At 46.4% G+C, this 12,553-nt stretch overlaps 1 protein-coding gene across 3 annotated transcripts in view; it reads left to right on the forward strand.

Annotated features, from left to right (window-relative positions):
* Positions 1–3,297: 3,297 nt before the first annotated feature.
* EGFLAM (EGF like, fibronectin type III and laminin G domains) overlaps positions 3,298–12,553 on the forward strand; it is a 171,863-nt gene continuing 162,607 nt past the window's right edge. The window contains exon 1 of one of the 3 annotated variants that reach the window (XM_084781823.1): positions 3,298–4,061. In XM_084781823.1, the coding sequence (XP_084637949.1) occupies positions 3,965–4,061 (97 nt within the window). In that variant the 5' untranslated portion in view covers positions 3,298–3,964. The remainder of the gene's footprint in view (positions 4,062–12,553) is intronic. The other 2 variants (XM_084781821.1, XM_084781822.1) reach the window with 2 other exon arrangements.

Genomic DNA, 12,553 nt, shown 5'->3' on the forward strand with positions numbered 1-12,553 from the left:
GTTAGCAAAACATGTACCATGTGTATGCCAAGCATACAATATGTAAGTTTAGCTTGAAGAGACATTATGTTAGTGTGAGTTTGTAAAAACAGTTATGTATGTGTGTGTGTGTGTGTGTGTATATATATATATATATATATATATATATATATATATATATATATATATATTACCAAAACCCAATTTTTTGTGCAAATTATCAAAATTGAAAGCATTTACCTTCCACTGAGCACGGACTCGTCTAGAAACAAACCCTGAAGTCTATTATAGAGTGAGCATATGGTTCTACATTCAGGGTCATTCACTGAAGCTTACCATGGTACCATGGAAAACACAGATGAGAGAACACATATCACGCATCACACAGTGGAGCATTGCTCAGATGCTGGTGAAGAGGCAGCTGATCTGCTGACTTGGAAGGGTCTGCGGATTGATCACTATGCAGAAGTTTGAGATAAGCACAAACATATGTAACTTGCTGTTGTTGTTGTTGATGATGATGATGATGATGGTGATGATGATGTTTGTGGAGTATCTATAGAAAGCCACCTAAAACACCTGGAGGCTTTTGAGGGAGGAAAGGTAAAAGCAGGAAACCTTGTTACTGCCTAACTTGCTTAATAAACATTGCAAATTTCATTTCATTTAAGTCAATAAAACCAAAACACATTTTCCCTTCTGTGCCTCTGTCACCTTCATTTAAAGTATTACCAAACATTCCACAATTGATAAGTTTCCCTTTATTTTCTTCACATCCATCCATGGGCAGAAGTCAGAATCTTCTTCCAGTGATATTGAGCAAAGTAGGCAAGGCCACTTGCCTGCGGGTGCTATCATTAATTGAGTTTAAAGCACCAGAGAATCTGGACACATTGTTTTGCTTTAAAAAAAAATTCAAAGTAATTTTTCGCCAGTGTTATTTGCCCCTCCACCTCCCCTCCTTCCCCTCCCCTGAAGGCAGAAGGGAGGGAGAAAGTCAAATGTCTTCATTTGTCTTTAGCTAGATTTACAAGCAGTTGTCAAACTCCTAGGAGAGGGAACCTTGGGAAGTGATTTTGGTTGTGATGGATAGGAAGCTTCGAAAGCTGGTCTTCCATTTTTAACAGTAAACTTCCTACGAGGGAAGTTTTGTGTCTGTGGCCCAGGACCCAGAGTATGGAGGGGTCCTCAGAAAGAAACAATCGGGGAGGGGTGCAAATGCTTACGCCCATCTAGAACAAGTAGAGATGACATGGCTAGAAAGACAAAGATGTCAGCCCTTATCTAGCAGAGAGCCAGTATGCTAAAGCCCATGCTTGCAAAATTAGCAACAGGCATATTTATATAACAGTGTTTTAAGAGAGACACAATGCTGGGTTGGGGGGGGGGGACGGGAGGAGAGACTGGAATTTCATGCCTCTGTTTCATTAGCTAATATAAATTAGAAGGAGAACTAGTCTTGGTGGCCCAAACTGCCATTATTCCAGCCCTTGGGAAGGCTAAAGAAGGAAGATTTCAAGACCATCTTGGTCTATGCAGTGAGCTCCAGGTGAACCTGGCCTCCACCTGGAAAAACCAAACAAAATAAGTTGCAAACAACAACCCCCCAAATTTAGTTATGTTCACCATCCATTTTTTTTGTCCACCATCCATTCATTGGGGGGAACACGCTCCAAGCAGATCCCAGAGTGAAACTGCCAAGTCTCTTGTTGAATCTACTTCCCACCTAATGTCCTTGAGAGCCTGACTTTCTACTCTGGAAGCAGATCTGTCTGGATTTGGTAGCAGTTCTGTATGGTTATTTTGTTGTTGTTGTTGTTGTTGTTGTTGTTGTTTTGTTTGGTTTTGTTTTCTGAGACAAGGTTTCTCTGTGTACCCTTGGCTGTCCTGGACTCACTTTGTAGACCAGGCTGGCCTCGAACTCACAGTTTGAGTAGGGGCGGTGTTTGAATTTGGGCGAGTTACATTGTCTTTCCCTGCCTCAGTCTTCTTGGCTGTGAAATGGGGATGATGCTAAAGTCACACCTTCTTGGTATATTGCTATGGGGATTAAAAGCACTTCAGAGAGGTCCCTGTACCCAGAAGGCATAAGATCATACAGATGTTAGTCTTAATACTCATGATTATTATTTATTCAATGCTATGCAGCAGAGAGTATTTTTAAGCAATAAAGAGCAGACCAGCAAGGGACACATTTGCATTTAGAGCACTGGCTTGGTCCAAGATGCACCAAGAACTCCGATGTCAAAAGTCAAGAAGCTGTCTGATACAGAAGGATTCAAATGGGGGTGGTAAAGCTGTCCCTAGGCAGCTGAAAGCAGATTCCAGTATGGCATGGAGGCCCCGAAGATGACCTCTAGTGGCTTCAGTGATCCTAAGGGTCTACTGTAGTGTGACAGACAGAGATTATCTCTGCAGAGTCACCTTGCCTGGTTTCCCTGCATGTAGTTCAGCTTTGGTGTTCCCGCACCAGTTCTGTGTAAAATAAACATCCGGGTCCCAGATTAGACTTCAGATACTCAAATTGAAGCAGACTTTGAATTTATTTATGGGGCACTTGAACACCTGAAAATGCCAACGTGTAAGGAAATATAATTTTACCTTGCTAACAGGATTAGGTTCATTACGAGATCATGAGTAGAAACCACGGGGTGGGGGCTTCAGTCAACACTCTGCTGCTCTCCTAACCAAAGGTTAACAAGAAGCCCCACACACACACCTTCTTTGCAGTGTGGGGCGTGGCCATGACCCACCGACAGTCCTCAGCCAGTGACCACAGTCTTCCTCTGCTGGCAGCTTCCTAGGGCCTCTGATCTTTCCCAGAGATCTGGTGAGGATGTTTTCTTTTTAGTGCACTCCTCTTTAGTTTATTTATTGTTATCTGTTTTCATTAGGGCTTGGAGGTCAGAGCGTCAGTTTGCCCTGGAGCTTGCACCCTTTGGGGCAGTACCAGCAACTCCAGCCAGCTGTGCACATCCCTTAGGAGGGGAGGGGGGGCGTCTGTCCTCAGCTGGGGAGCTAAAAGTACTGGCCCCCCGCAGCATTGGCATTGTTTCTATTTCCCAGTCTCAGCCTTGCCAGCGCCTCCTTTACAGAGGACCTTCTCTGTTACAAAGGGGTTGGGGTTGCCAGAGTTACCTGGAGCTCGGTCTCCGTTTCTGGAGCGTCTAAAGTTGCCATCCGCCACCAGGAGGGGACCTGCTCTCCCTAATCTCCATTTGGCCTTTGCATCTGAGTGGCCTAACCTCAGCTGTCCGTGTGGGCCTTAAATCCCGTTTATCTTCTTAGCACCCCAGACCTGGACAGCCCCGCCCATTTCATTCCCGCTTGCAAATTGCAGCCCCTCCCTTGCACTTCCTCTGGAGTTCTGAACTGAGCAGAGTAATCGTTGAGGTGTTGGGAAACTTGGTTTAAACTGGGTACAAGCGACCTAGAGGGAGCGTGAGGAAAGAAGGGTCCAGCCAGTGGAACCGAGGCACCCCAAAAGTTCAGTCAGGATCCAGCCGAGGACCCTGGGCCTTTAATCTGAGCCTACGAACTCCCGCGGAGTGTTGAAATCGGTCCCACCCAAGCCCCCGATCTAGGTCACCCGCGGGGAAGGGCTGAGCTGGGGGCTGTGTGCTCAGAAGGTGGGCGAGGAATGAGTCAATTCAGACCCTGGCCCTCGCTCTTCCACTAGATTGTAATTCCATCTTCTGCGGGTCGAGCCGCCCTCCCTCAGGCGGCCAGTGCGTCCCTCCCCTCAGCCTCCAGCGTCCACTCCCCAACCTCGAAAAGCTCTGCCGCCGCGAGCCCGCTCCACTCCAGCACGCCAGCCTCCCAAATGCTGCCTTGTCTCCTCGGACTCCCGAGTGGTTCCTGATTCAGCTCCCTGGTTCCCCCACCTTCTCATCCTCGCGTCACTGGCGTCCCCCACGTCCCCCAGGAGACGCCCTTCCCCAGCGCGCCCGGGACTTGGTGAAACTTTGCAGACACCGTCGCTGAGATGGATTTAATCCCAACCTTCTTGCTCCGTTTCTTGCTCCTGGCCTGCTGCGTCCCTCCCGGCGCCCTGTCACTCCGAACCGCTCTGCGAAAATCAGGTAAAGAGCTCAGTGCGCCCTGAGCCACGGTGCTGGGAACACCCTAGTCCCGGTCTTTGGTGGGGTCGCAGAGCTAGCAGCTTCACACTGCTCTCTCCGCGGACCAGCGTGGGCTCAGACCGCCCAGGTTACGCGCAGAGCTAGCCTAGACAGGAGCCGTTCCCTCCCCCAGCCCAGCCAGTACCAGGGAAATTGTTTGTTAAAAAGCTCTGTTTTCCAGAGCTAGCAGAGGTGGCGGGATCTGTATGGGGTCATAGACTGCTAAAAGTTGGGGGCAGCCATCGCTCTGTCTTGGTTACGGAGGGCCGAGGGAGAGCAAAGGACTTCAACAGCTCCTCCTGTTTCTTTGAACATCTTATTAGATTCATATTGCCTAGAGCCCAGCCATTTCCTGTTGAGTGTCTGAACGTTTGGCTTGAGCCCCCCTTCCTGGCTCTGGTCCTGTCCAAGCACTGGGTAGGGACCTGCACTTTCTCTGTTGTTGGGGTTCTTTTGCAGCCCGGGGGGCATTTGTGCTGAAAGGAGCCCACAGTGGGTTGTTAACCTGATCTTTTTAAAACTCCACTCTTTGCTCTGCTGTTCAAACAAAGATGTATGTATGCACTGTAGGCTAGCTAGTACAAAGGATCGAAGAGACCATAAAGCCACAAAAACTCACAGTCCCTCTAGGTAAAAGTATGTCTTTATCTACATTGATTTGCTGTGCCATGAAGGAAAGTAGAATATTTTAAACAATAAAGTTCCTAACATTGTTTCTGAATAACGATTTTTATTCTTTGTTAGCTAGGACCATATTTAGAATTGTGTGTGTTGGGGGGGGGGAGAAACATTGCTTTTTCTTAGCTTACTTTGCAAGTGGGGGTTGTCTTATGGGATTAATTATGGTCTCTGAACAATGGAAAACAATCTAACTATTTGAATCCAGCCTGTAAAACCTCACAGAAAGTGGAGTCTGCTCTCACAAATGTTTCTACAAGAAAGTGGCAAACCAGAAAAAAAAAATTATCAGAGTGCAAAGAAAATAATCTTGGCAGGTTTCCATTTGGCTGCTTAAATATTTCTTACTGCTCAAGGATCTATCTGGAGTAGTAGGCCGGTTGCCTTTTATCCTAGGACGTATCTCAGTCTTCAGGCTTTATCTATGGTCACCTGTATCTCCCCCACCCCCACCCCCTTAACTGACTTAGCTTTTAGGACTGCTCTCTGCTTCTGTTCTGCACTCGGATTTGGAACAAATCTGTCTGCACACCATGCAGTTCACTTGGGAGGCAGGACAGCCACCCAAGGTTGTCTCATAGCAACTTGCCTTCTTGCATCTCCATACGTCTTCCAGCATCTCAACATGAGGATCCCTTGAACTTTCTTCCTTAAGAATACCACATTGTGACCACTTGAGCTCTGCAGGTTTGTGCACATGAAACGGTCTAGCCATGTTTGACTAGCACGTGCATCCATCCATCCGTGCCTCTGACCCTGAGTGACATACACAGAGTTCTTTAAGGAGAGACTCCAATCTGTTTAAGCAGGCTGCAAAATTATTTCACAAGATCCTGCTGTATAAAACTGCACACATGTTTTCCCCTGTTTGTTCCTTTATTTTATTTGTTTTTTTTGGGGGGGGGGAGGAGTCATTCCTCTCCTAAAAACATTTCTGTCTGGCTCACTCAGTATCTTTTTCAAATATTCACATCACCAGTGTATCATGTTGGCTTCTTTGGTTTTACTTAAACCAAAGTGTGTGTGTGTGTGTGTGTGTGTGTGTGTGTGTGTGTGTGTGTGTGTGTGTTGGGGGTGATTTTGAAAACTTCCTTTTAAATGTTCTTGGCCTCATCAAGGTGGGACGAATATTTAGACTAACTCCAGCCAAGAAAAGGCCTTTTTTTAAAAAAAAATTAGTTCATAATTTTATCCAGACAATGGCTTTCAGGTTGGAAAGCTGCTTGGGTGAAAAATGAGAGCTACTTCATAAACTTCAGGGGGAAATTTCCTTGTGGCCTCATTTACATCCTATGGAAAGACTAGTTTTTGATCCGTAAAATTGGTCCAGATTAAAAACTGAATGCTCCCCGGTTGGCTCTGATGTGAACAGTAGAGGGCCTCATTTATAATCTTCCCCAGACACCAGAGAATCCTGCTCCGATCCATAGGGGAGTGACTTTGTACCTTGTTTTCTACCATAGAAATTGGCTTGTGTGCAGTACTTTGAAGGTGGTGTGGCTACCACGCAGGCATTCCAAAGCAGTCTGATTTGCTTGTCTATTTACTCCTCTGTACTCAACTCAATCGACGTTGGATACTTAAAGTCTTGGATTCCAATTAACCTGAAGGTCCCTTCCCTTCTTTTAGAAAGAGACAGGTAGGAAAGAACCCCTTGCCCCTTCACCCTAAGGTGTAGCATCTTCTGGCACAGAGCATTAGGAAAGCAAGCTCCACATATGCCAAGACTCATAAGAGTTGCCACTACAGTGTTCAAATTAAGTCAAATTAAATAATAATAACTGACACTAATTAAGTGCGTGTTACACTGTTCTGAGAACTTGACACATAAGGATTTCTTTAATCAAGCCTGCAGCTTTGTGAGCCCCATGCTGCTAGTTTCTTTGTTTTACTGCTGGGGGTGGGGGTGGGGATGGAGGGGTGGGAGTTTGGGGGTGGGGGGAGGTGAGGAGAGGCTGTGGTTTGGAGGAGTTCAATATCTTACCTGAGGCCACGCAGAGGCTAAGCGTGGAATGGAAATGTAGGCTCTGGTATTTGGCACAAAATCCCAGGCCTCTACTGTCCTGTTTGCAGAGCTATGTAGCCTTGGGTGTTTTCAAGGTTGAGCTCCCCAGGGACAGAGTCGCTGTAACCTAGGTAGAGGGTCTTGCCTTGCTGTTTTGTGAGGGAGGCCTGTGTCACCTAGGGAACATGACGCAGCCTCCAAGCCAAAAAGTACCTACACTATTGATGAGGGTACAGGAAGCCACTGTCCCCTAACAGTGTATGTAGCCATACAGAACAGCAAGGAACTGCTTGCTTCCTTCTGTTACACGGATGGGGGCTAATGTTTGTGGGGACAGAAAGACATTAGAGTCCCTTGGAGGTAGAAGTGTGAGAAGGTGAAGGGCCCTGTGTCTACACCACCTGAACAACCACCCCTGAACACACCACAGCTGCACACACCACACCTGCACACAACACCCCTGAACACACCACACCTGAACACACCATCCCTGCACACAACACCCCTGCACACAACACCCCTGAACACACCACACCTGCACACATCACACTTGCATATACCATCCCTGCACACAACACCCATGAACACACCACCCCTGAACACACCACCCCTGAACACACCACCCCTGAACACACCACCCCTGAACACACCACCCCTGCACACAACACCCCTGCACACAACACCCCTGCACACAACACCCCTGCACACAACACCCCTGCACACAACACCCCTGCACACAACACAACACCCCTGATCACAACACCCCTAAACACAACACCCCTGCACACAACACCCCTGCACACAACACCCCTGATCACAACACCCCTGAACACAACACCCCTGCACACACCACCCTTGCACACACCACCCTTGCATGCCTCCAGGTTCAGAAACACAATATGCCAGAAAGGCTTCATTCACGTCCTACCTTGTTGTAGACTGGGAGCAAGTGACAACTCCTCATTTTGCAGTGGGACTGAGAGGGACTCAGTGATTTGTCCAAGGTAACATCAAAAGCAGAACTGGGGTTACTGTGAAGACCCCAACACTAGTGGCCTGTAGCCTCTTCTGCTTCTGAGCGTGGATTTCATCTGGGGGGATTCACACAGCCGTGGGTGGACAAGCAGGCAGGGAGCTTTCACTGTGAAGATCATTTCTAGGCAGCTTTATTGAGGCGAAGATGTTCAGGAAAATTCTTCCTTTTCAGGGATAGTGTGACAAGTTCTAATAAACATATGCAGCAAGGACACCTCAGCTGTCCAGCCTCCGCCAGCAGTACCACCTAATGGGCTGTATTCCCCTCATCACCTGCCCACAAGCTAGTCCCTTGCGGGCCTTGGTTTTGGAATATGTTTTCTTCACTCAAGAATATAATCAAGTGCTCCTTAGTGGAAAATCCACCCCATCAAAGCCCCTGGCAACTGATGATCTGATTTCTGTTCCTATAGTTTTGATTCTTCCAGAATGCCATCTTTTGTGTCTGCTTTCTCACATCTGGTGCAACACCGTCAAGATCAATCCGTGTACAGTGGCACTTAATAGTGGTTTGCTGCTTTGTTAAGGGTTAGTAATAGTCTTTGTTTCATAGATCTTAGATGAACACAGTTTAACTGTTGACTAGGGAACAGCGTTTTAGGTGTTTTCAGCTTAGGGCTGTGATGAGTGAGGCCGCTACATGCAGTTACCTATGTGTCTCTGAGTGGTTGTGCTATGGTGAGTGGGACCGCTACATGCAGTTACATGTGTGTCTCTGTGTAGATATGCTTTTATTTCTCCTGGTAAGGAGCTGAGTGGGATCACTACTTCCAGTGGGCTGAACTTCAAGAGAACACTGGTTTTTCAGAGTGGTTGTACTGTTCCATATTCCTAGGCGCAGTGTATGGGAGTTCTGCATGTGCTGGCTCCCTGCAGCATCTGGTATGTGTTCTAGTTTCATTTCTGTAGCTGTGAGGAAGAAACAAAAAAAAATCTTAAAAAAAATTAGTGGAGGATGGGTTTAGTTCACAATTCCATGTTGTAGTCCGTCACTGGCAGAGACAGGAATTTGAAACGGGCAATTGTGTCAGATCCAATCAAGAGCAAAGAGAATTAAGTACACGTATGCTCGCTCGCTTGCTTGTGCTAAGTGATTTCCCTACTTACATGTTCATGATTTCTTTTACTAGAGAATGGCACTGCCCACAGTGGCCATGCCTTCCCGCATCAACCACTGTAGTGAAGACAGTTCCCACGAGCCAATTCAACGTTGGTAATCCCTGACTAAGACTGTCTTCCCAGATCGTTCTAAGTTGTGCCAAGTTGAAAATGAAAGCTGACCATCTGCATCCAGTTGGTTCTTTGTCACCTCTCTGTTTGTTTGCTGCATTTCAGGTATTTTAATAGGTGTCTAATGATATAGCTCATCATAATTTTAATTTTTCTTTCCTTAATGACTAATAATATTGAACTTTCTTTTTCTTATGTCATTTGCTTCTTAAGTTTCTTTGGATCCTTTAGCTTTTTCTGAAAAAAAAAAGATGTTTGTTTTCTTACCATTTTTTTAAGTGTTCTTTATACATTTTGAGTGCAGTCCTTTATCAGCCAAATGCTTTGAAAAAACTAGCTTCCCAGGTGCAATTTTCCAGTGGTTTTTATGCACACATGCATGCTTGTGCATGTGCACACCTAGGTGTGCAGCAGTGGGTGTGCATGTAGAGGTCAGAGGGAACCCCAAATGTCATCCCTCTAAACCTATCCACCCTTTTTGATGAAGGGTCTCATGCTGGCCTGTGTCTAATCAATAGGCCGGACTTGCTGTATCCCCAAGTCTCGTTCTCCCCAGCGTTGAGGTTACAAGTACATGTCACCAAGAGCAGAAGTTTTACATGGTTCTGGAGATTGAATTAGGTCCTCATGATTACAAGGCAAACACTTGGCTGACCGGGCCATCTCTTCAGCCCTTTCCTTTTGCTTTCTTTTCTTTCTTTTTTTCCCCCTTTGGTTTTTCAAGACAGGGTTTCTCTGTGTAGCCCTGGCTGTCCTGGACTCACTTTGTAGACCAGGATAGCTAGCCTCAAACTCACGGCAATCTGCCTGCCTCTGCCTCCCGAGTGGAATGAAAGGCGTATGCCACCACGCTCGGTTTCCTTTTGCTTTCTTAAAGGTATCTTTCAAAAAGAAGAAAGTTTCGACTTGATTTGATCCATCCAACGTATCCCCTTTTAATGATTATTCTTCTTAGGACAACTTAACCCATGATTACAAAAATGTTCTTCCTTATCTAGAAGGTTTTAAGTTTCCACTTTGGTCTACAAATTATTTTGAGCTACTTTTTTTTGGATGAGGAGTGATTTATTTGTTTATTTGTGTGTGTGTGTGTGTGTGTGTGTGTGTGTGTGTGTGTGTGTGTGTGTGTGTGTGTGTTTTACATAGGGTCTCTCTGGATAACCCTGGCTGTCCTGGACCTCACTATGTAGATCAGGCTAGCCTAGAACTCATGAAGATCTGCCTGCCTCTGCCTCCTGAGTGCTGGGATTATAGTGTGTGTCACTGTGCCAGGCCATAAAGTGTCATATTTAGATCAAAGTTTTCTTGAGGATTTGTAGATATGTTGGCATTGTTGCACAGTACTGTTGTTGTGCTTGGTGGTGTTGGGGGAGGGGATGATTAGCTTAATGGATTGTTGTGCACCTGACCACAGAAGCTGGTGCCACTCAGGCCTACTCACGTCCTCTTGCATCAGATGAGGGGTGGCGGCTCTTAGGGGTGTCTCTGCTGTGTCATGTCTGTAGCTGGGTGCCATAAGTCAGGATAGGTGTACTGGGGACCTTAAGATTTATGGATTAAAAGCCAGTGCTCCCAATCCTAAGGTGTGGAGTTGTTTTTTATTGAGACAGAACTCATGACATTATTAAATCTACCACAGGTACACAGGAATGAGAGGGCACATGGGTCCTGATTTTCCTCTTGACGTGTCCATTTTGCCTGAGGTCCCAAGGCAAGTGGGAAAAAATAAAGCAGGGTTCAGGGCTCAAGGTTTTCCTGGAGGAGCTGACTTTTCCACAGTCATCCTCAATATGGCACAAGCCCATAATATTTTCCTTTCCACTTCCTTAGTATTTCTCCACCCATAGGATTAGATTAAAAAGAAGATCTAGGGAAAATTTTTAAACTTCCAAAAAAAAAAGTTAGCTCACAGGCAGGTGCCTCCCTCCCTGGTGGAGGTTGACGCATCCAGGTCTCTCCAGGGGACACTGCTTCCCAAATGCCGCCAGCATCAGGCTCCCTCTCTATAAGTCATGTTCTTACTTAGAACTCATATTATAGACTTTTTCCAAGTTATGTGATTTGGGGACCTCATCTTTTCCTTTTACTAGAAAGTTCTTTTCTATCACAGTGAAGTTGTATTGGTTCTATAAATACAACTCTCTCTCTCTCTCTCTCTCTCTCTCTCTCTCTCTCTGTGTGTGTGTGTGTGTGTGTGTGTGTGTGTGTGTGTGTGTGTGTGTGTGCTCTCATGTCTGTATGATATCTAGGTGTTCCTACCTGGTAATGCTCCATGAACTTCAAGAATCATGGCAGGAGAAGCCTCTGGGTCTTCACTGAGCTTCTCTTCTCCCTTTCCATGCACTTCTCTATCGTGTCTAGTAACTACGAAGGAGTGTTTCTCTTTGTTTTTCTCTGTCTTTCTCTCTTTCTCCATGACTGTGTCTGATCCAAGCAAAGGAGAGAAATCAAGGTCAGAGGTAAATGTGGTTTTAACACAAGGCTGTGCTTTCTTTTGAGGAAGAGTGACTGTCCAGAAAGAAACCATATATACATTCATATTCATAAACATATCCAGAACTTAGAGTTCGCGCAGGGGAATAGTAGTCTGTAGTTTTCTTCTGTTCCCCCACCCCTGCTTTGTTAATTTGACCTAAAAGTATCCAGTGATTTCAAGCTGGATTTACGGAAGTCCAGACCCATATGTTTGAGGTTATGATGGGGCTCAGCTTGCACATGCTTTGTCCTGTGGGTATCTTGAGTTCCCGTAACTCACTCAGTGAGGTTACATGGGTTCATAGTTCTCTCCAACCATTTTGAGTCCACTGGTGTGGCCCCTCCCTTTTGAAGAAGGACGCAAAGTGTGTCTCCATGCACAACTGATTGAAGAGGGGAGTCTCAGGTGGAAAAAAATTATATAAACAGCCAGCAGAGGGCACAAGTTCCAGAGCTGGCTGGTGTAGGACTTGGGTGGGGATGTGGGGGTGAGGGTAAGGGGGTGAGGGGAGGGGGGTGGGGGTGTGGGAGTGAGGGGAGGGGGGTGAGGGGAGGGGGTGGCGGGTGGGCCTCAGCAGGCAGGTACAAAGGTCCTCAGTGTGCTTTAGTAATTTTTAGAGTATACTTCTCGCATTTGTGCTTGAAACACAAAACTCCAGGAGAGTTAACAGCAGGTGACCTCTGCCCGCTCTGCCACACCCACAGTTCCTGTTTGTCTCTGCCCCATCACACTCTGCCAGCTAGCAGCAGCATTCATGCAGGTGAAACTTAGTTAAGCAACCGTATATAGACTAAGTGAGGTTTCTGGAGGTTGGGCTGGGGATTTTTTTTATCTTCTTTCTTCTTTAGTTACTGTTGTTATTTATTACCTTTAGAGCTGGGCTTGGTAGACAGCCCAGGTTAACTCCAAAGAGGTAATCCTCCAGCTTCAGGCTCCTGAGTGCTTATGACACCTTTCCGGAGCCAAATCATCCACACCTCCTTTCTCCACCTGTCCTCTCAGGGATGGCTGCATGCGGAAGGGGACCCC

This window comes from Acomys minous (assembly GCF_964271855.1).
Source record: "Acomys minous genome assembly, chromosome: 5".
Taxonomy (NCBI): Eukaryota; Metazoa; Chordata; class Mammalia; order Rodentia; family Muridae; genus Acomys; species Acomys minous.